This window comes from Anser cygnoides, chromosome 2 (genome assembly GCF_040182565.1).
Source record: "Anser cygnoides isolate HZ-2024a breed goose chromosome 2, Taihu_goose_T2T_genome, whole genome shotgun sequence".
Classification (NCBI taxonomy): Eukaryota; Metazoa; Chordata; class Aves; order Anseriformes; family Anatidae; genus Anser; species Anser cygnoides.
In genome coordinates, this window is record NC_089874.1 from 58838292 (window position 1) to 58855546 (window position 17255).

A 17255-nucleotide genomic window follows, 5' to 3' on the forward strand; every position below is an offset into this window, starting at 1 on the left:
TAATCACCTCACAAACATGTTAGCACTGTAAAGGTACAGACGGAAGAGTGAACTTTAGACTCATAGAATCATCTAGGTTGGAAGAGACCTTCAAGATCATCAGGCAATCAACCTGACCTACCAAGTCCCACCATTAAACCTTACCCATTAGTGCCACATCTTCACATTCCTTAAACACCTCCAGCGCTGAGGACTCCACCACTTCCAGTGCTTGGCTACCCTCTCAATGAAGAAATTCCTCCGAATATCCAATCTAAACTTCCCTTGTGCAATGTGAGACCATTGCCTCACATCTTCTCACTTGTAGGTAAATCCAGGTAGACAACGTCCACAGCCTTTTCCTCATCTACTAAGCAGGTCATCTTGTCATAGAAGGAGATTGGGTTAGGCAGGACCTGTCTTTCATAAACCCATGCCAGCTGATTCTGATTACATGGTTGTCCCCTATGTGCCATGTGATGACACTCAACCTTATCCTCATCTCTCATCAGTACATTTCCCTTCACCACCAATAAAGGATGGAGAGGCTTCTTAATCCTCCTTTTGCTGTTGAAGTACTTCTAAAAGCATTCTTTCTTGTCTTTTACTGCACTAGCTAAACGGAGTTCCAGTTGGGCTTTGGCCCTTCTAATTTTCTCCCGGCACAGCTTGATGACAGGTCTCTAGTCCTCTGGAATTGCCTGCCCTTCCTTCCAGAGTTCGTAAGCTCTCTTTTTCTTTCTGAGTTTGAGAAGCAGCTCTCTGTTCATCCAGGCTTCTCCCTGCAGTGTTTTGACTTTTGTCACATCAGGACTACCTGTTCTTGTGCCTTTAAGATGTCCTGAAGAAGGTCCAGCCTTCCTGAGGCTCCTTTACCTTTCAGAACCACTTTCCAAGGGACCCCATTAACTTGTTCTCTAAATAGGGCAAAGTCTGCCCTCTGGAAATCCAAGGTAGCAGTTTTGCTAATCTCAATACTGACTTCACTAAAGACCAAATACTCCATCATTTCATGCTCTCTGTGCCCAAGGCAGCCTCCAACCATCACATCACACACAAGTTCTTCCCAGTTTCCAAACATCAGGTCAAGTGGGACATCTTTCATAGTTGGCTCACTCACCACCTGTTTCAAGAGGTTATCCTCCACATGTTCCAGAATCTCCTAGACTATTTCCTCTCTGCTGTACTGAATTTCCAGCAGACATCTGAGATGATGATGTCTCCCGTCAGAACAAGGGCTAGTGATCATGAGAACTTCAGAGAAAAGAGCAGTAGATGAAGGTCTAGATGGTAATTTCAGAATACCACCAAAGTACTTGTCCGGTGTGAGACATAATTGCATCATGAACACATTTGGAATAAATGCACATCTATCCTGCAGTAATTGTTTTTATTTCAAATAAGTACAGATGCACATACTGCATAATAAAGAAAGTACTGAAATGGATTAAGGACAAAGTGCATTCAGATAAAAAGCTTTTATTGGCTTTGGACTGATTTCCTGGTTTATTCCTTTGTTTAACAATGGTTATTGAACTAAACTGACTGCTAAATGGAAGGGAAAAAAAAGTTGAATGAATAATACTTAGGAAGAACCCTAACATGAGGATGAATGCAACTCACCATGGCTGAAATTTGTCTTTTATTCTAGAGAGAGAGAAAACAAAGCTCACTAGTATCTCTTTGGGCATACTACATGCAGATTCTGCTAGAAATTAGGTTTTGTTTTTGTTTGGGATTTTGAAATGCACTTGGTGAATGAGGGGAAACTGATTCCATGCAACTTGAGCTTTTTTATTTTTCTTGTTCAGCTTCAGGCTGAACATCCCCAACTCTCCCAGCCTGTTTTCATAGGCAGGTGCTCCAACCCTCTGATCATCTTCGTGGCCCTCCCCTGGACCTGCTCTAACAGCCCCACATCTTTCTTGTGCTGGGGGCCCCAGACCTGCATGCAGCACTCCAGGTGGGACCCCACAAGGGCAGAGCAGAGGGGGACAATCACCTCCCTTGACCTGCTGGTCACACCTCTGTTGATGCAGCCCAGGATGCAGCTGGTCTTCTGGGCTGCAAGCATGCACTGCTGGCTCATGTTGGGCCTTTTCATCTACCAGAATCCTCAAGTCCTTCTCTGCGGGGCTACTCTCAGTGTGTTCTTCTCCCAGTCTGTCCTCGTGTCTGGGATTGCCCTGACCCAGGTGCAGCACCTTGCACCTGGCCTTGTTGAACCTCATTAAGTTCACATGGGCCCACTTCTCTAGCTAGTTCAGGTCCCTTTGGATGGCATCCCTTCCTTCTGGTGTACTGACTGCACCACTCAGCTTGGTGTCATCTGCAGACTTGTTGAGGGTGCACTCAATCCCATTTACTACATCATTGATAAAGATATTAAACAGTGCTGGTACCAAAATACACCCCTGAAGGACACCACTTGTCACCAGCCTCTACCTGGGCTCAGAGCCATTGACCATCACTCTCTGGGTGCAGCCTTCAAGCCAATTCCTTATCCACTGAATGGTACAACTTTCAAATCGATATCTCTCCACTTTGGAGATCAGGATGCCATGTGGGACCATGTCAAAGGCCTTACAGAAGTCCAGGTAGACATCAGTTGGTCTTCCCTTGTCAACTGATGCAGTCACTCCATCACAAAAGGCCACCAGATTGGTCAGGCACAATTTGTCCTTGGTGAAGCCATGCCGGCTGCCTCGAATCACCTCCTTGTCCTGCATCTGCCTTGACATTGCTTCCAGGAGGATCTGTTCCATGATCTTCCAAGGCACAGAGGTGAGGTTCACTGGTCTGTAGTACCCTAGGTCCTCCTTTCTACCCTTTTTTAAAATGGGAGTGATGTATCCCTTTTTCCAGTCACTGGGGACTTCACCTGACTGACAGCACTTTTCAAATATGATGGAGAGAGGCTTGGTAACTCCTTCAGCCAGTTCCCTCAGGGCCCTGAGATGCATGTCATCAGGCCCCATAGCCTTGTACCTGTTCAGTTTCATCAGGTGGTCTTAAACCTGCTCTTCACTTACAGTGGGAGGGACTTTGCTCCCCCAGCCCTGTACAGGTTCAGGGAAATGGGAGATGTGGGAAGCCTGGCTGGCAGTGAAGACTGAGGCAAAGAAGTTGTTGAGTACCTCAGCCTTCTCCATGTCTTTCCTGATCCCATCCCTGCAGAATCCCTGTACTCTTCCCAGGCCACGCATCCCTGCTTCCACTACCTGTGCATTTCCTTTTTTGCGGAAGGAAGAGGTGTAAGCAGTTACACCCCCTCTATACAGTGTCCTGAACCCTTTCAATGTGATTAATGCTTTACACGTCACATCACTTCCCCATGTTGATTTTTAATAGGGAAAGTGCCACTGCTGGATCCAATTTTTTCATCAACCTTGTACTATCCCAACAGCTGTGAAAATAATGGAGCAATAATGAGATGCTTAATGCTACTTTTTCAATTACCTGATCCTCCTGGGACATGCTACACTTTTTATCTTTTGTGCTTTAAAAAAGTAACTTTTAGCTGTGCAAATGGTCTTTGGGTATCTATTACTCTGATTTCAGTCATTTCAGCATTTGCAATAGCTGTAAACAGTTATTGCTTATTGTATTGAAAATTAGTCTGCGGTGTCCACACAGCGATCAAAGTACTTAGCATAGTCTTAGAAGTGGTAACACCAGGAATTGAATTCATCCTATAGCAACAAATTGTTCTTGGACTAGTAACTGTTGAGGGATATCCCACCTACACAGGCTGACCCTTAAGCTGCCTGGCTTTCCCAGGTTGTTAAGAAATTCAATCTGGAAGAAGTTTCTTTCTTTTGAAATGAAGCTGGATGGCCCATTCAAGGTATGCACATCATGTGGCTAAGGGGAGTGTGCAGAGAGGGTATTTGGGATCAGACAGAGTACGCACATATGCCATTTGCTCCATACCTCCTTCAGTGTGTCTTTAAGTGTTCTGATCTCTGTGTAAAAGGTGTCTGGCACGTAAAAAATAATAGAAGCAGTAGATAATCATGTAGCTGTTCCCCTTCATTTATTCATTATAAACATTATGGATAAAGGGTGACTGCCTAACTGAAAACAGTATTAGGGATTTGCAGCTGGAGACTGGATTATCCTATTACTGTGGAGAGAGCTAGTATGATGCCAGTAAAGAAGATTGATAAGAATCAGAGGGTTATAAAAAATATATTTTTAGAGTGCCTAATGTATAAAACAATGTCAGCAGATAAAACGCTGCTTCTTCGGATTTTCTCCATCTTTTTCTTCCGTGTAAAAGAGAGTCTAGTGTTCAGGTGTAGCTCAAAATAGTTAGCATGAGGGTAATAGGATTTTTAGGTTGTTGTGTTGTTTGGTGGCGTTGGGTTTTTTGTTTGTTAGTTTTGTTGTTGTTGTTTTTTTAGCATTCAGCTGCGGGCCAGAGTATTGAGAGCTGTGCCTGTGATTGTCTTCTCTTAGAAGTTAAAGTTACTTTTCAAGGGCTTGAAAGCATATGGTCTTTGTGTGCTGATGAACTGGAACTGTCTTTGGCTCTTTGGCAGCAGGGCTTTGCCTCGGTGTTTAGGAGAGATGAGCAGGTTAGGTGACAGCCACTTGGCAAAAGCCTGAGGGGGCTGGCGGGGAGAAAAATAGGGAGCAAGGAATTGGATGGAAAAGGAGTGAAACTGTTTTCAACAATAAAGTTAAAAAGGAAAAAAGTGTCTGGAATAAACCAGGCTAATAACTCCAGAGGAGCAACCATTATTCTGTCATAAGAAAGAAAGGAAGGCTTTACAGTAGTAAAGACAAGAAATGTGATTTGCCTCTGCAAGTTCCAGCAGTATCTGTGGGAGGATTGATGCTTTCTAATTTTATATGCTGCAGCGGGTGTGTTAAATGCTGTTGACGGATCAGATTGGAATTGTATGCACTGAGGTATTTTGAGTGGTGAGGGAAGGGAAAACTGCTCCAAAAATACAACTGAGAAAGGAAGAGTCAGTAAACAATTCAGTGCTATTTTTTTGTTAAAACATCATCTGTGAGGTTTGACAACAAATACTTTTAATTAAGAAACTGACAGCCATGAGTGTCAATATCTCTTCTTTCAGATGCGTTTCATTTCAGAAAAAAAAAAAAAAGAAAACTGCATAAGGTGGGTTTGGGGTGGCTTAATACACGAGGGAACTGCGTGAAGAGCATGTATGGATTGATGGGGGTGTTAGCTCTCAGAGGGAATTCTCGGGATGATGAAGAACCCGCTCTGAAGAGTTAACATTGCTGGCAAGTGAGCCGCTGAACCTGCGCCCACTCTGCAAGCAACCGCGCTGATTGGCACCAAGGGGCCAACATTGATCCATCATCCTGAGCTCTGCAGCAAAGTAATGGAAGTGGCTGCACGCACCGTGCTTCTCTCATCTTGTAAAGAAGGTTATTGCTCTCTGATTTCCTTTTAGAGTCAAAGCGTTTCAAATTGAACAGCAGTTTCTGACAAAGACAGGTACTGGAACTGCCTGTGCTGTGGTTGGGCTTGGGGGGCACCTACACTTCATGGGGCTTAAACAGAGAAGAATTACATGGGTAAATCCCTCCTTGTTTCCTTACTTCCTTTTACATACCCCAAAGTCAAACCAGTAGGGAAGAACATTAGAGATCATGTTTTCTGTAATGTCTTCTGGGGAAACTCTCACGGTTTTCTTTAATGTTAATTTAGTATCAATTTATGATTCTAATTTATATGCTCTGGCTCTTGTTTATTAAGTGACCACATGCAGGGTTCTCGTATCTCATGCATTCCCCATAAAAGCCTCTGCATTTCATTAAACCTCAGCATAAAAGGAAATGTTTCCTGGCAGAGCAATATTCTAACAGCGTGGTGCAAGTGTGCAGAAGGGTCCCAAGGTCACAAACTCCTTTCAAAGGTTAATTAAGTATGAAAGAAAGGTGTTCTGTCATAATTAAATAGTAATGACTGAGAGGCCAGGAATATTTGGTGTATAATGCAGTACTACAAGACAAAGCCAAAATCACATGCAAATTTATTATTTTATTTCATATTCTATTATAAAATACCCTTGGGTGTTAGTGTAATTTTTGTTCTCCAACTTGCATATGACAGAAGGGGGATTAAGTGGTCAGCACTGCCATGCATATATGTGATCATAATACATCTCAGGAGCGGTTCTGAGCAGGCTGATAGCATTCCTGAAACACTGAAAAGGACTTTTCATCAGGAGGGTGATGCCTTCATGATTCTGCAGAAATCACATTTTTAGTCAGAGTCGAACAGTCTTTCCTTGCTGCTTTCACACAGGAAAAGCTGCCGCAATATTTCACTTCTTTCAGTAGCACCAACAGAAATACAGTCGTGTTCATGACCCTGTTTAAGAGCTCATCAGAATTTCTCTTTTCATTCTTGTGCTTCTGGGGTTTAATATTTCAGCATGTTCAAGTGTATTAGGCAGGATCTTGGCACAGGTCCACAGACAAGTTGTCAGTCCAAATGTAGATTTTTTTTTCCCCCAACCAGCATTGTAAATTAGCTGATTCTGATGTTCACACTCTACTATCTGTGAAGTGAATGATTTTAGTGGCCAAATGTGTTATAATAATGTAGGACAGCATGGTTTACCAGTAAGTTGTAGTTTTAATTTCTTACTTCTGTGCTCTAAAAGTAATTTTCATTATGTTAGGTTTTTTCTTTCATAGTACATCAACATCTGAAAGCTGCATTTGTAAACTGTTTTGCCCAACTTGTGAAAGAAAGGTATGGGTAAAACTGCTCATACCTAATAATGCCTGAACTCAATAAAGAATAAATGTGAATCTCAGAACCTGAATTTTGTAAAATCTTATAAAACTTCAGAATCTTTCCACGTTACTTCTACCCTTCCATTTACCGTCATCAGTCAGGAGAGCAGCTGAAAAGAAATGACTGTTTGATTGCTCAGCCCAGCCTCCCAAAAAAGGTGCATTGTCTTGCTGCTGCAGCGTGACACTTTTGGGGACTTAGACCCGTCTGTCATCCCACGTCTCTGAGAGGAGTTTGTGTTCACCAACTGCCTCTGCATCATGGACCTAGGTAAGGGAGGTGGTGCTTTAGGAAATTAGGTAGCTGTATTGCCAAAAACAAGGGTGATGAGATCCCCCAAAACTGCTGCCGTGTGAACCACACCAGCCATCGCTACCTTAGCGAGAGAGCAGGTGTGCCTCACCTCCTGAGCTCACAGAGCTGAATTTGAAGGTGGGAGTGGTCCAAAAATCTCTGTGCGTTTTCATCAGCATGTAATTACAAACTCCTGTTTATTACTGGCTGACTGGCCATAGCTGACTGGTGCCAACTTGTTTGGCATCTGAGCTTACGCAGGTATTTAGCAGCTGAGGATTTAGTTGGTGTTTTTGCTTACAATGAAATGTAGTTCTCCATTAATCTTCAGGAGGACTTTCATTTTTTCTCAGAGGACAACTGAAAAAGTAACTTCAGTGAGAGTTCTTCTGTCATTCCAGTTAAATAGGGGTCTCTTTTCTCATTATCAAGCAGATTGGACTATTCCTCCCAACTGTACTCATTTTTCAAAAACTTACAAGCCTGTGAATTAGTGATCTGCTGGTGTTAAAATGTGTGGAAAAAAAACACATGGTAGTGAATTTTCCATAGCAATGGTCCACACTGCAATCCTGAACCTATCTCTTCTTAGAGAGGATAGCTTTTTCTGAGAACCCACCATTGCTTTTGCATTATTTATGGGCATGATCTGTGTCCTTAAGATCTATTTCTGATTCTGTAAGAAAAGTTAATTAGTGTTTTGAAATTTAATAAAAGATTACATGGCAGTGGTTATGATGATAATATAACTTAGTAAGATAGCAGTTAGGGGTTTTATAAGTATTTTTTTAATCATAATAGTGAAGTTGATGTGTGAGATATTGTTATAATTCTTATAATAAATAGGCATCAACAGTACCAGAGGTTTATTAAAAGTTTTTTCAGCTACTCTATTTCATAGAAAATTGCTTGTACAGACCCCAAGATGAGGGCTCTTTGGATGACACGCTTTTTATCCAGAAAGTGGTATTTTCTGTCTGAGAGTGTTTTTAACCCACATAGACAAAAAAGGAGGAGGACTGGAGAGGGGGAGAATTGGGAACAGATAGTGTGTGCAAATGCTTCTGTGATTGCCATTTATAAATGAGCACTAAATCTATACCTTTACCTGCCTGGCTTTGATATCTGTCAGGTGTTTAGATATCTAAACACTACCGTGTGTGCTCTAAATTCTACATTGGGAAGTGAACACTGTGGATACACACTGGAGAGATGGCTCAGGTTCTCTTGAAGTCATCCCTCCACGACAAATTTCCATGCTTTTGATGAAACACTAGTGATGACAGCCAGCTCTCCCCTTTCTAAGCTACGTACAGCTAGAGTTTGGTGGAGGGGTCCCAGCCACAGTCTGGACATTACGACTTAATAGCAACAGCAGCACATATGTGTGTGGGACCCTGTAAGAATTTCAGCACATAAGTGCAGATTCTTGCTGCTTGTTAGTGATTTCTGTAGTTAAGTCTCTGCAGTGATGGGTGACTTCTAATACGAGCTGCAGGAAATGTTAGTTGCAAAACTGGACTTCTTGCACAAATTTGCTGCCTTGATGTATTTGCTGTTCTTTCTCGGTAGTTAGGATCATTAAGTCTGTACCAGATGTAAAAATCTGGGCAGACTCCTGTGATTGTTACAACACCAATTGTAAGTTGTGCTTAGTATCAGCATTCCTTTGGTAAAATTAGTCTAATAAGCTGCAGGTAAAATATCAGTAGGTCAAATGAGCACAACATAGCCTAGGTGGGTATGCAGGTTTGCAATACATCTGAAAAGAGACATCCTGCTTCCTAGTCTTCATATATAACAGCTGGGGGCTAAATTATGAAATAATTGATATAAACTAGATCCTCAGCTACTGGAGGTTAGCTTATCTCTGAACTGTTGGGGAATTACTCCAGCATTAAGCAGTAGCTGAGGACAAGAAAAGATGATACCTTCTGAGTGTCTGTGTGACAGCCACTGCTTTTGGTGTGTAAAGGGAGCACCTAGAAAATGAGAAGGACTTCAGGGTCTAGAATAATGCTTTGGCCAGTGCTAATTTTTTTTTTTTTCCTAAGGGTCTTTTCCCACCCTTGCACTGGATTCCATGACTGTGCAACTGCTCTCTCATCTTTTCAGATCAGCTGTCCAGAGAGCTGCAGTTAGCACCCTTTTGGTGGTGATGGCTAGCTTCTAAAAAGGCCTTCTCTTTAGGGAGCATTTGGAAGCTCTCCTGACTGCAAGGAGGAGTGATCTGATTGCAGCAAAGCAAACGTCGTGGTGAATGGAGTTAAATCCAGTTGGAGGCCGGTCACTAGTGGAGTCCCCCAGGGCTCAGAACTAGGGCCAGTTCTCTTTAATACCTTTATTGATGATCTGGATGAGGGGATCAAGTGCACCCTCAGTAAGTTTGCAGACGACACCAAGTTAGGTGCGTGTGTCGATCTGCTCGAGGGTAGGAAGGCTCTGCAGGAGGATCTGGATGGGCTGGACTGATGGGCTGAGGCCAAATGTATGAAGTTCAACAAGGCCAAGTGCCGGGTCCTGCACCTGGGGCACAACAACCCCAAGCAGCGCTACAGGCTGGGAGATGAGTGGCTGGAAAGCTGCCTGGCAGAGAAGGACCTGGGAGTACTGGTTGATAGTCGGCTGAATATGAGCCAGCAGTGTGCTCAGGTGGCCAAGAAGGCCACCAGCATCCTGGCTTGTATAAGAAGCAGCATGGCCAGCAGGGCTAGAGAAGTGGTTGTCCCCCTGTACTCGGCTCTGGTGAGGCCGCACCTCGAGTACTGTGTTCAGTTTTGGGCCCCTCGCTACAAGAAGGACATGGAGGTGCTCGAGCAAGTCCAGAGAAGGGCAACGAAGCTGGTGAGGGGTCTGGAGAACAAGTCTTAGGAGGAGCGGCTGAGGGAGCTGGGGTTGTTCAGCCTGGAGAAGAGGAGCTCAGGGGCGACCTTATCGCACTCTAGAGGTACCTTAAAGGAGGCTGTAGCGAGGTGGGGGTGGTCTATTCTCCCACGCGCCTGGTGACAGGACGAGGGGGAATGGGCTAATGTTGTGCCAGGGGAGGTTTAGGTTGGATATCAGGAAGAACTTCTTTACTGAAAGGGTTGTTCGGCATTGGAAAGGGCTGCCCAGGGAAGTGGTTGAGTCACCATCCCTGGAGGTCTTTAAAAGATGTTTAGATGTTGAGCTTAGTGACATGGTTTAGTGGAGGACTTGTTAGTGTTAGGTCAGAGGTTGGACTAGGTGATCTTGGAGGTCTCTTCCAACCTAGATGATTCTGTGTGATTCTCTGATTCTGTGAAAAGGAAGACATTAACAGCAAGATTAGGGTGATTTTTTTATACACTTGGTAGTCATAGTCATTGGGAAAGCAGACAGCCAGCAGAGTGATCAGAGTGGCACTACCACAGGTTGAGTTTATTAGGTTTTGTTACATGGAGGTTTGTTCACTAAGGAACAGAAAGAAATAAAATATTAGATCCAGAAAGTCATTGTCAACTGGACATCCTTTTGCATCTACTAAGGTGCAGAGCATACGTATGGACTTGGTTATTTTAAAGGTTTAAGCATTTTACAGAAGAAAACAGGAAGAGATAGATGACATGTCCTTAGATGAACATATATTATCGATCCCCCAGTCTTTATTCCGTTAGAAAAATGAAAACACAAATAAAAACCTTGTTACAAAAAAAATTCCAACCAACCATATCGTTTTGTGGTCAAAAGGTAGATTTATTTGTAAAAAAGAGTTGCAGTTTTATTTTGTTCCTTAATTTCATCCATATGTCAGGTAACTATAAGAGGATTTTATTCTTTTTTATTCTAACTTAAAGTTTTATCGGAGTCATTTAAATTATAGCTATGCTCACCAAAATGATTATTTGAAATAGTTGCAATCTTAACTTGAGAGAGAGAACTGCTTGTCTGTATTCGGAACTGTAAACCTGCTGATTGTGCCAACTAAAATACCCATTCTGGTACTTTAACCCTGTAGTCAGTGGCACTGTGAGGGGGGTAAGAAAAGGGTGAAAGTGTATTGGTTTCTTCTACCACCTGCAGAAGCCTTACCCAGTTGGGGTGCTCCAGCCCACAGAAGACAGGGTCACAGATGTATTAAACACTTTTCCACCAGTTTCTTCAGATCTCTTGAGGCCAACCTTTTACCTTTGCAATTAGAACTAACCTTAAAAGAATTTCTTTTAAACTTTTTGATATGTTGTTGTCTAAATCACAAGTTCTATAACGAACTACAATCACACATCGTATAGCTAAACTGTGTAGAAATGGGGGAATGTTCACTTGAGTTAGTCTAATGAAAACAAGGATGGTTACTAAGCAGAGGTTACTGAGCTTCAGTTATAGTCCAACTCTCATCTCGTATGCTCGTTTATCTTCTGCTCTCTCTCTCTAATTAATGCTTTTGTGCTGGCTGGGCAGGAGGTGCAGTTACCTTTTGAAATGCCGATGCTCCAGTGGAACATCACGGTTCTTTGCCACCTCCAGACAAGCTGCAGCAGAGGTCAGCAGTGAAAGGTTTAACAAAACTTCTGCCTCCCAGTGACTTACCAAATTTCAGCCCTACAGAGATGACAGACTTCAAACAGCTGTGTGCAGTTACGTGTGTTTTCTCTGTTGCTTGCTATGTGATTTCATACTCTCTACAAAGATAAAGCAGTTCCTCTCTCTTGTTCCTCTGTGTAGCCCAAGTGTTTTCAGGATCTTTCTTTGTAAAATATTGTGTGGCTTATCAATGTAAGGGCTCAAAACCCAAAGAAGTCATATTATTGTATTTGAGGTACTCCAACACATCCACACACGCGCACACACAGTCTAGAGTTTGTTCAGTGGTTGCTTTACAGAAGAATAAGAGTTCAGAGCAGAAGATACTTTCATTAACCATATGGGAGTCAACTTTGCCTATCAGTAGTTATGTTGTCTTCAGATGCTCTTTCTGGCTTACTCCGTTAAGACTTCATGTCTTCTGAGTAGGTGTTTTTAAATAATCTTTCGTGTGGCAATTTACTTTTTATGGCTGCTTCTTCGTATACATAATTGTCAAGATGTGTCTTTTCTGGCCACAAAACAAAAAATTAACCTACAAAATGATTTGTACATGGAAACCAGAAAGTAAAATGCAGGCCTGACCAGGAGAAGCGTAATTAAGACATTTAAAAACCTACAGGCTTTTCCTGAAGGGTCAGCATTTGTGCCTGTTTGGAACAGGTTGCTCAGTAAGGGTATAAATCTCTTCTCATTATGCTAGTGAGTCATTGTGTAGAAAGGGCTCTAGAGGGTTTCTGCTGCAACTTTACTTGCAGTTTCAAGCCTTGAAGAAGCAAAACAACTCAACCTGTCCTGCATAGGTGGTCTTCCCTGTTTTTGGAAGTACTTAAACAGATGCTAAACTCATAGCAGGTACTTCAGGTACTCAGGTGAGAGTAAATAAATTATGGAAGCAAAGAAATCCCAGTGAACATCTTTTGTGTGTAACTTTTTTATTGTGTTTGACTTTTAACCATTCTTAGCAGTGTGAATGGATGCTTAGATTTAAAATAGTAGTTGTCAAAACTGACTTAAAATCGTATAATGAGTTTTCAAGCCACAGTAGGGATTATTAGCAAATACGTAGTTAGAGAGAAAAATATAACATGCCCATTTCTAGCTCATCTGGGAACGAAGAGAAATTATTTATCCTGTCTTGGAGTTTCTTCTTACCTTGGAGCATCAAAATCCAACTTCTGTGGCACTCCTTGAAGATTCCCAGGTCTGATTCCAGCTCCCAGTGCTGCCTTTTTGAGACTGGTATCTAAATCTCAGTTTGTGTAGCTTGTGACTTTCAATGTAAATTTACCACGTCTTAGATACAATCCTATCCCTTTCATTCTTCACATACTGTCTAAAATGTTAATGAGCAATTCACCTTTCTCTAATGTAGTGGCTTGTTTTCCTCAAATTTTCAGGCAAATTCTGACATCTGTTTCTTTCTCATCTTTATTTGACTCTGAGGTGCTGGTGGCAATGTTGCATTCGTGCATGCTTTATTTTGAGCAATGCATGAGTCTATAAGTAATAAAAAGGAAGTATTTTAGCAGCAGTCTCTAGAAGTACTTTGTCCTGTGTGCAGTATTCCTTTATTTTTTTCCAGAATACTTGAATGTACCTGAATGCAGGAGGGTGTCCAGCACCATGATGAACAAGTGAGCATTTCTTAAATATTGGAGCATCCTTTTATTTTATACTGTATTGATTGCAACTGGAGAACAGTTTCAAATATTGGCAATTAAGAATAAAAATGCAACAGTTGTAGCTATCATTAATACTATTCTCTGTCACTAAGGGAAAAGTTTTGAAGCAGGGCATTAGCTGCATGATTTTTGTTAATGATAATGGGAGCTCATTGGCTGTCCCCTGCAGAAAATGTTCCCCTGATGTGTGCTTTGCATAGCAGTTAGAGCTGAGGGTAATAAGTTCTGCAATTTATTTCAGGTATTTTTTATTATTTGCAAGGTGACACTGCATACCAAGCAAGCATAAATGAATTCATTATTGCCCTCGTATCTTCACACATTTTTATCTTTTTCTTTAAATCACAGCATTTGCAAATAAAACAATACTTTTATGCTCTTTAACACTAAGCTTTTTAATAAATTAAGGGGAAAAGCAGCTCTTCTCCAAGGTTTCCAGGTATTAACAAGTAGTTTTAACCATGAAGCTTCTTGATTAAAGCCCCTACACTTGGTAATAATCTATGCAAAGAATTCTGGCAGGGTCACTCAAATCTGGTATTTTTATATGTCCTTTCATGTGCATGTACTCGCATTCTTTGTTGATCTTGGGTCTGTAGCATAGTTTTCTCTGCTCTTCTTATTTTTTGTGCTAAATCTGTTGTCTAGATTTATTGTAGTGTACAAAATGTTGTTTGGGAATTACTTTTCTGTGTAAGCAATTGCATAATGAACATTAGGGATTACTAAGATCTTGAAGAAGGGATGGGCTTTGCAGGCTTGTTTGTTGTTTTCTTGTTTGTTTTGTTTTGTTTCTGAATTCATACAGCAACTAGCATAACACCATTGTCAGTTGCACCCTAATACAAAAGTTATACAGTGATAAGGGGGACTTCTGGATTAAAATAACAGTGATGTGAACCGTGGAGTCAGGAAAAGTAGGCTAGCTGACTTCAGGGGGGGTCTTAACTGGGAAGCAGAGGGTGGAGCTAGGAACTGTGCTTCAGCTGTTTCTTTGCTAGGTTAGGGAATCCTGACTGTGATGAGTTTGAGGTGAACCAAAACACAATGTTTTTCATGACCAGTTTGAAATTCATTAATTCTGTTGCTACTCAATTGTTTGGCTTTTAAGCTTCGGGTGTGACCTTTACTTGCCATAACCTTGCAGGTAATACCAAGAAGATGTTTATAGATTTAATATCCTTTAACTCTGAATATATCTTGCAGTCTGACATTTCTCCTTTCCCCAAGAACATCCCTCCATACAGTTAGACGGGGCATGTGAGTGTGCTGCTTTGAGACAAAATGTAAATGACATCAACTTATGCTGTGGCTGTCTCTGGGAGTTAAAAAGAGACTTTGATTTTCACAGCAGTTATCGGGATTCTTCTGACAGATTTAAGCAGACTTAGCACCCTTCTGACCAGAGCGACCCTCATCCTTCCAGTCAAAACTGACAGTCAGGAGGGCAAACTGTGCATCTTACCAGTCAGAAAACTAGTTTTGAGGGCATTCATTTTGTTGCTGTTGTTAAAATGGTTTAAATATTTATCCTGAAGAAATGCTAAGGTGTTTTACCTTCTGTATTCCCAACTACAAGATGCTTACGAAAGTCAAGGCTGACTTTAGTGACTTTTTTCATGGTAAATCGGAATCATGTCATCTTCACTGTGTTTTTCTACCTGGAAGTAGCTTAAGTGTGTCTATTATTCCAGGGTAAAAGGCGGTGATTTTTAAAATATATTTTTAGTGGTGGAAAAAAAATATGGGGAACCCACTCTGTGCCCTTGAGAGATACAGCTGGGGCACATACAGCTTGTCTGTGTGGGATTGTTTTCTGTGCTGTAACTGAAGGAAGCAAAGGGTACCACAGATAACTGCCTTTAAATGTTCATGCCTCTGATGTTAACATTTGTTTAAAAAAGGTTAATTGCAGACAATTATATGCTAAAGGAGCTACATCACAAGAAAAGTCAATAGTACTAGGAAACTGTAACTTTGAATTAATGCTAGAACTGAACAGAGATGCCAGAGCAATTTATTTAAGGAGTCAGTGCAGTTTTTTATTATAAAGTAACTGCTGAAGTGTGGCATGTTATATTTTTTTTTCTTTTGTAACTATATAAAAAGACATATTTACCACTTCACACTGAATTCTTAAAGTGAATAAAGAAGCAAGTCTTCAGATGTTTAAAATTTAACATGATGTTCATTACTGTTGAATATTTGAAAATAACTCTGCTTATTGAATTAAGCTGTGTCAAGTATATGGTTTTCTTGAAGGCAAAAGGCATGGTTGTGCTTACTTAGCATGAGAACCTCAGAGTTTAAATAGCTTCTATTCATTTCATAATCTGTATCTATGGATAGAGTTGATCAGTGTTTTATGGTAGTGGTGACTAAAATTTCATTGGTGTATTATGGTAGATGTGCTACATTTTTTTTTCCTTGCTCTGCAGCCCAGCATCCTGGGAGTTCATAAAACTGTTCACTCGACATTCAGCCTTTGTCCAGTTTAGATAAATGTCCTAGTTGGGGTCTGTCTCAAAAATTATGGTCTTTTTTTTTTTTTTTTCCTTTTTCTCTTTTTTTGTAAGCTAGTTGAACCTTTACAGGTTTCATACTGAAAATTTGCTTACTTTTTTTGTTTGTTTGTTCCTTTTATAAATGTAACATAACCACTGTGCTATGGAAGTGCCTTCAGGTCCTGAGCTGAAAGCAATCCTGGCCCTTGTACCTCCAAACTCATTTTAGATAGATATTGTATGTCTCAAAAATGGTCTGGAACAAAAAAATAAAAACAAATAAAAAGGAAAAAGAACAGTAAGTGAAGAGAAACAAAACTCAAATTGGCCCAAGATTTTTGAGGTGTTTTTGTTGCTCAGTACCTGGTGTTATGCTTCTTGATAACTCTAGAAAAAGCACAGTAGACTAGGAGGATCTCACAGGAATGTTACAGTTTGAGTCCCAGTGGGATTATAGAGTTGACTCGATTCTGATCAATGTCGGTGTAGAGCACCAGAGAATTAAGCCAGGTGAGCTAATCATGGCCTAATATGAAGAGTGTTAATTAATAGCTAATAAGACTCGTAAAACATGGTTATAAAATGCAGTAGACTGCATCATCGGGATTGTTTAGAAATTAAAATTTCAAATTAAACTTTGGAAAGGAATCAAAGACATATTTTGCCATCTTGGGCAAAAAAAGATAACCTCCTGTATTAAAGGATATGTGCCATGTATGTCACTGAGAGAAGTGGTCATCTTAAATACAGTTGTGATACAGAACAAGAATTGTTCATGAATTTGAGGTTAGAAGGTAGGAAAGCATAAGTTAGACTGATAAAATATCTGCTTTTAATCCAGACTTTTAAAAAAAGGCTGCTGTTATAGATTTTATGGAGAGACCTTTCTGGTTACTTTTTTCTGTCACAATTTCTTCTGCTCACATGGTGGTAAGCTTGATAATGGGATTCTCCAGAGCCTGTTCTCCTGGATTGTTCTGCGCTCTGGAGTGAATACAAAACTATACCAAAAGCAAACAAGTGAAAACCATTTATTACAAAATATTCTTACGTTCCTTTAGTATGGTTTGTTGTTGTTGTTTTCTTTTTCAATATATATCTCAAGTACTTTCCCTCTCTGTTTAATCAGCTAGTGCTGACCTTCTCTGAGGCTAGTTAGTCTAGGACAGCTCAGCACATAAAGACTTAAGGCCTGTCATTAGCAGACTTCAGTCCTGTTAATTGCAAAAGAAAATAGCTTTGACTAAATTCTGCTCTCCTGAATCAGGCACCTTGTTCCACAAAACTTGAAAGGACTAAGTCAAAAACAGGTTTTGACTCTCAACTGAATGTTGGCTTGCTTTTATTGGTTTGCGTAGTCGGTGAGGTACAAAGACCTACAGTCATCCTCTGAAGGTAAAGCTGATATGTTTTTGAGGCAAATGGTGCAAACTGCGATTTACTCATGATGGATATTTTTTT

The 17255-nt window shown here is 40.9% G+C and overlaps 1 protein-coding gene across 20 annotated transcripts in view; it reads left to right on the plus strand.

Annotated features, from left to right (window-relative positions):
• The window catches only part of TPK1 (thiamin pyrophosphokinase 1), a 325524-nt gene that overhangs the window by 138725 nt on the left and 169544 nt on the right, over window positions 1-17255 (plus strand). For 2 of the 20 annotated variants that reach the window (XM_066992176.1, XM_066992177.1), the window contains one exon: window positions 13191-13242. The exons of the other annotated variants lie outside the window; for them this stretch is intronic. In XM_066992176.1, the coding sequence (XP_066848277.1) occupies window positions 13191-13242 (52 nt within the window). The remainder of the gene's footprint in view (window positions 1-13190; window positions 13243-17255) is intronic. 20 annotated transcript variants of the gene reach the window in all.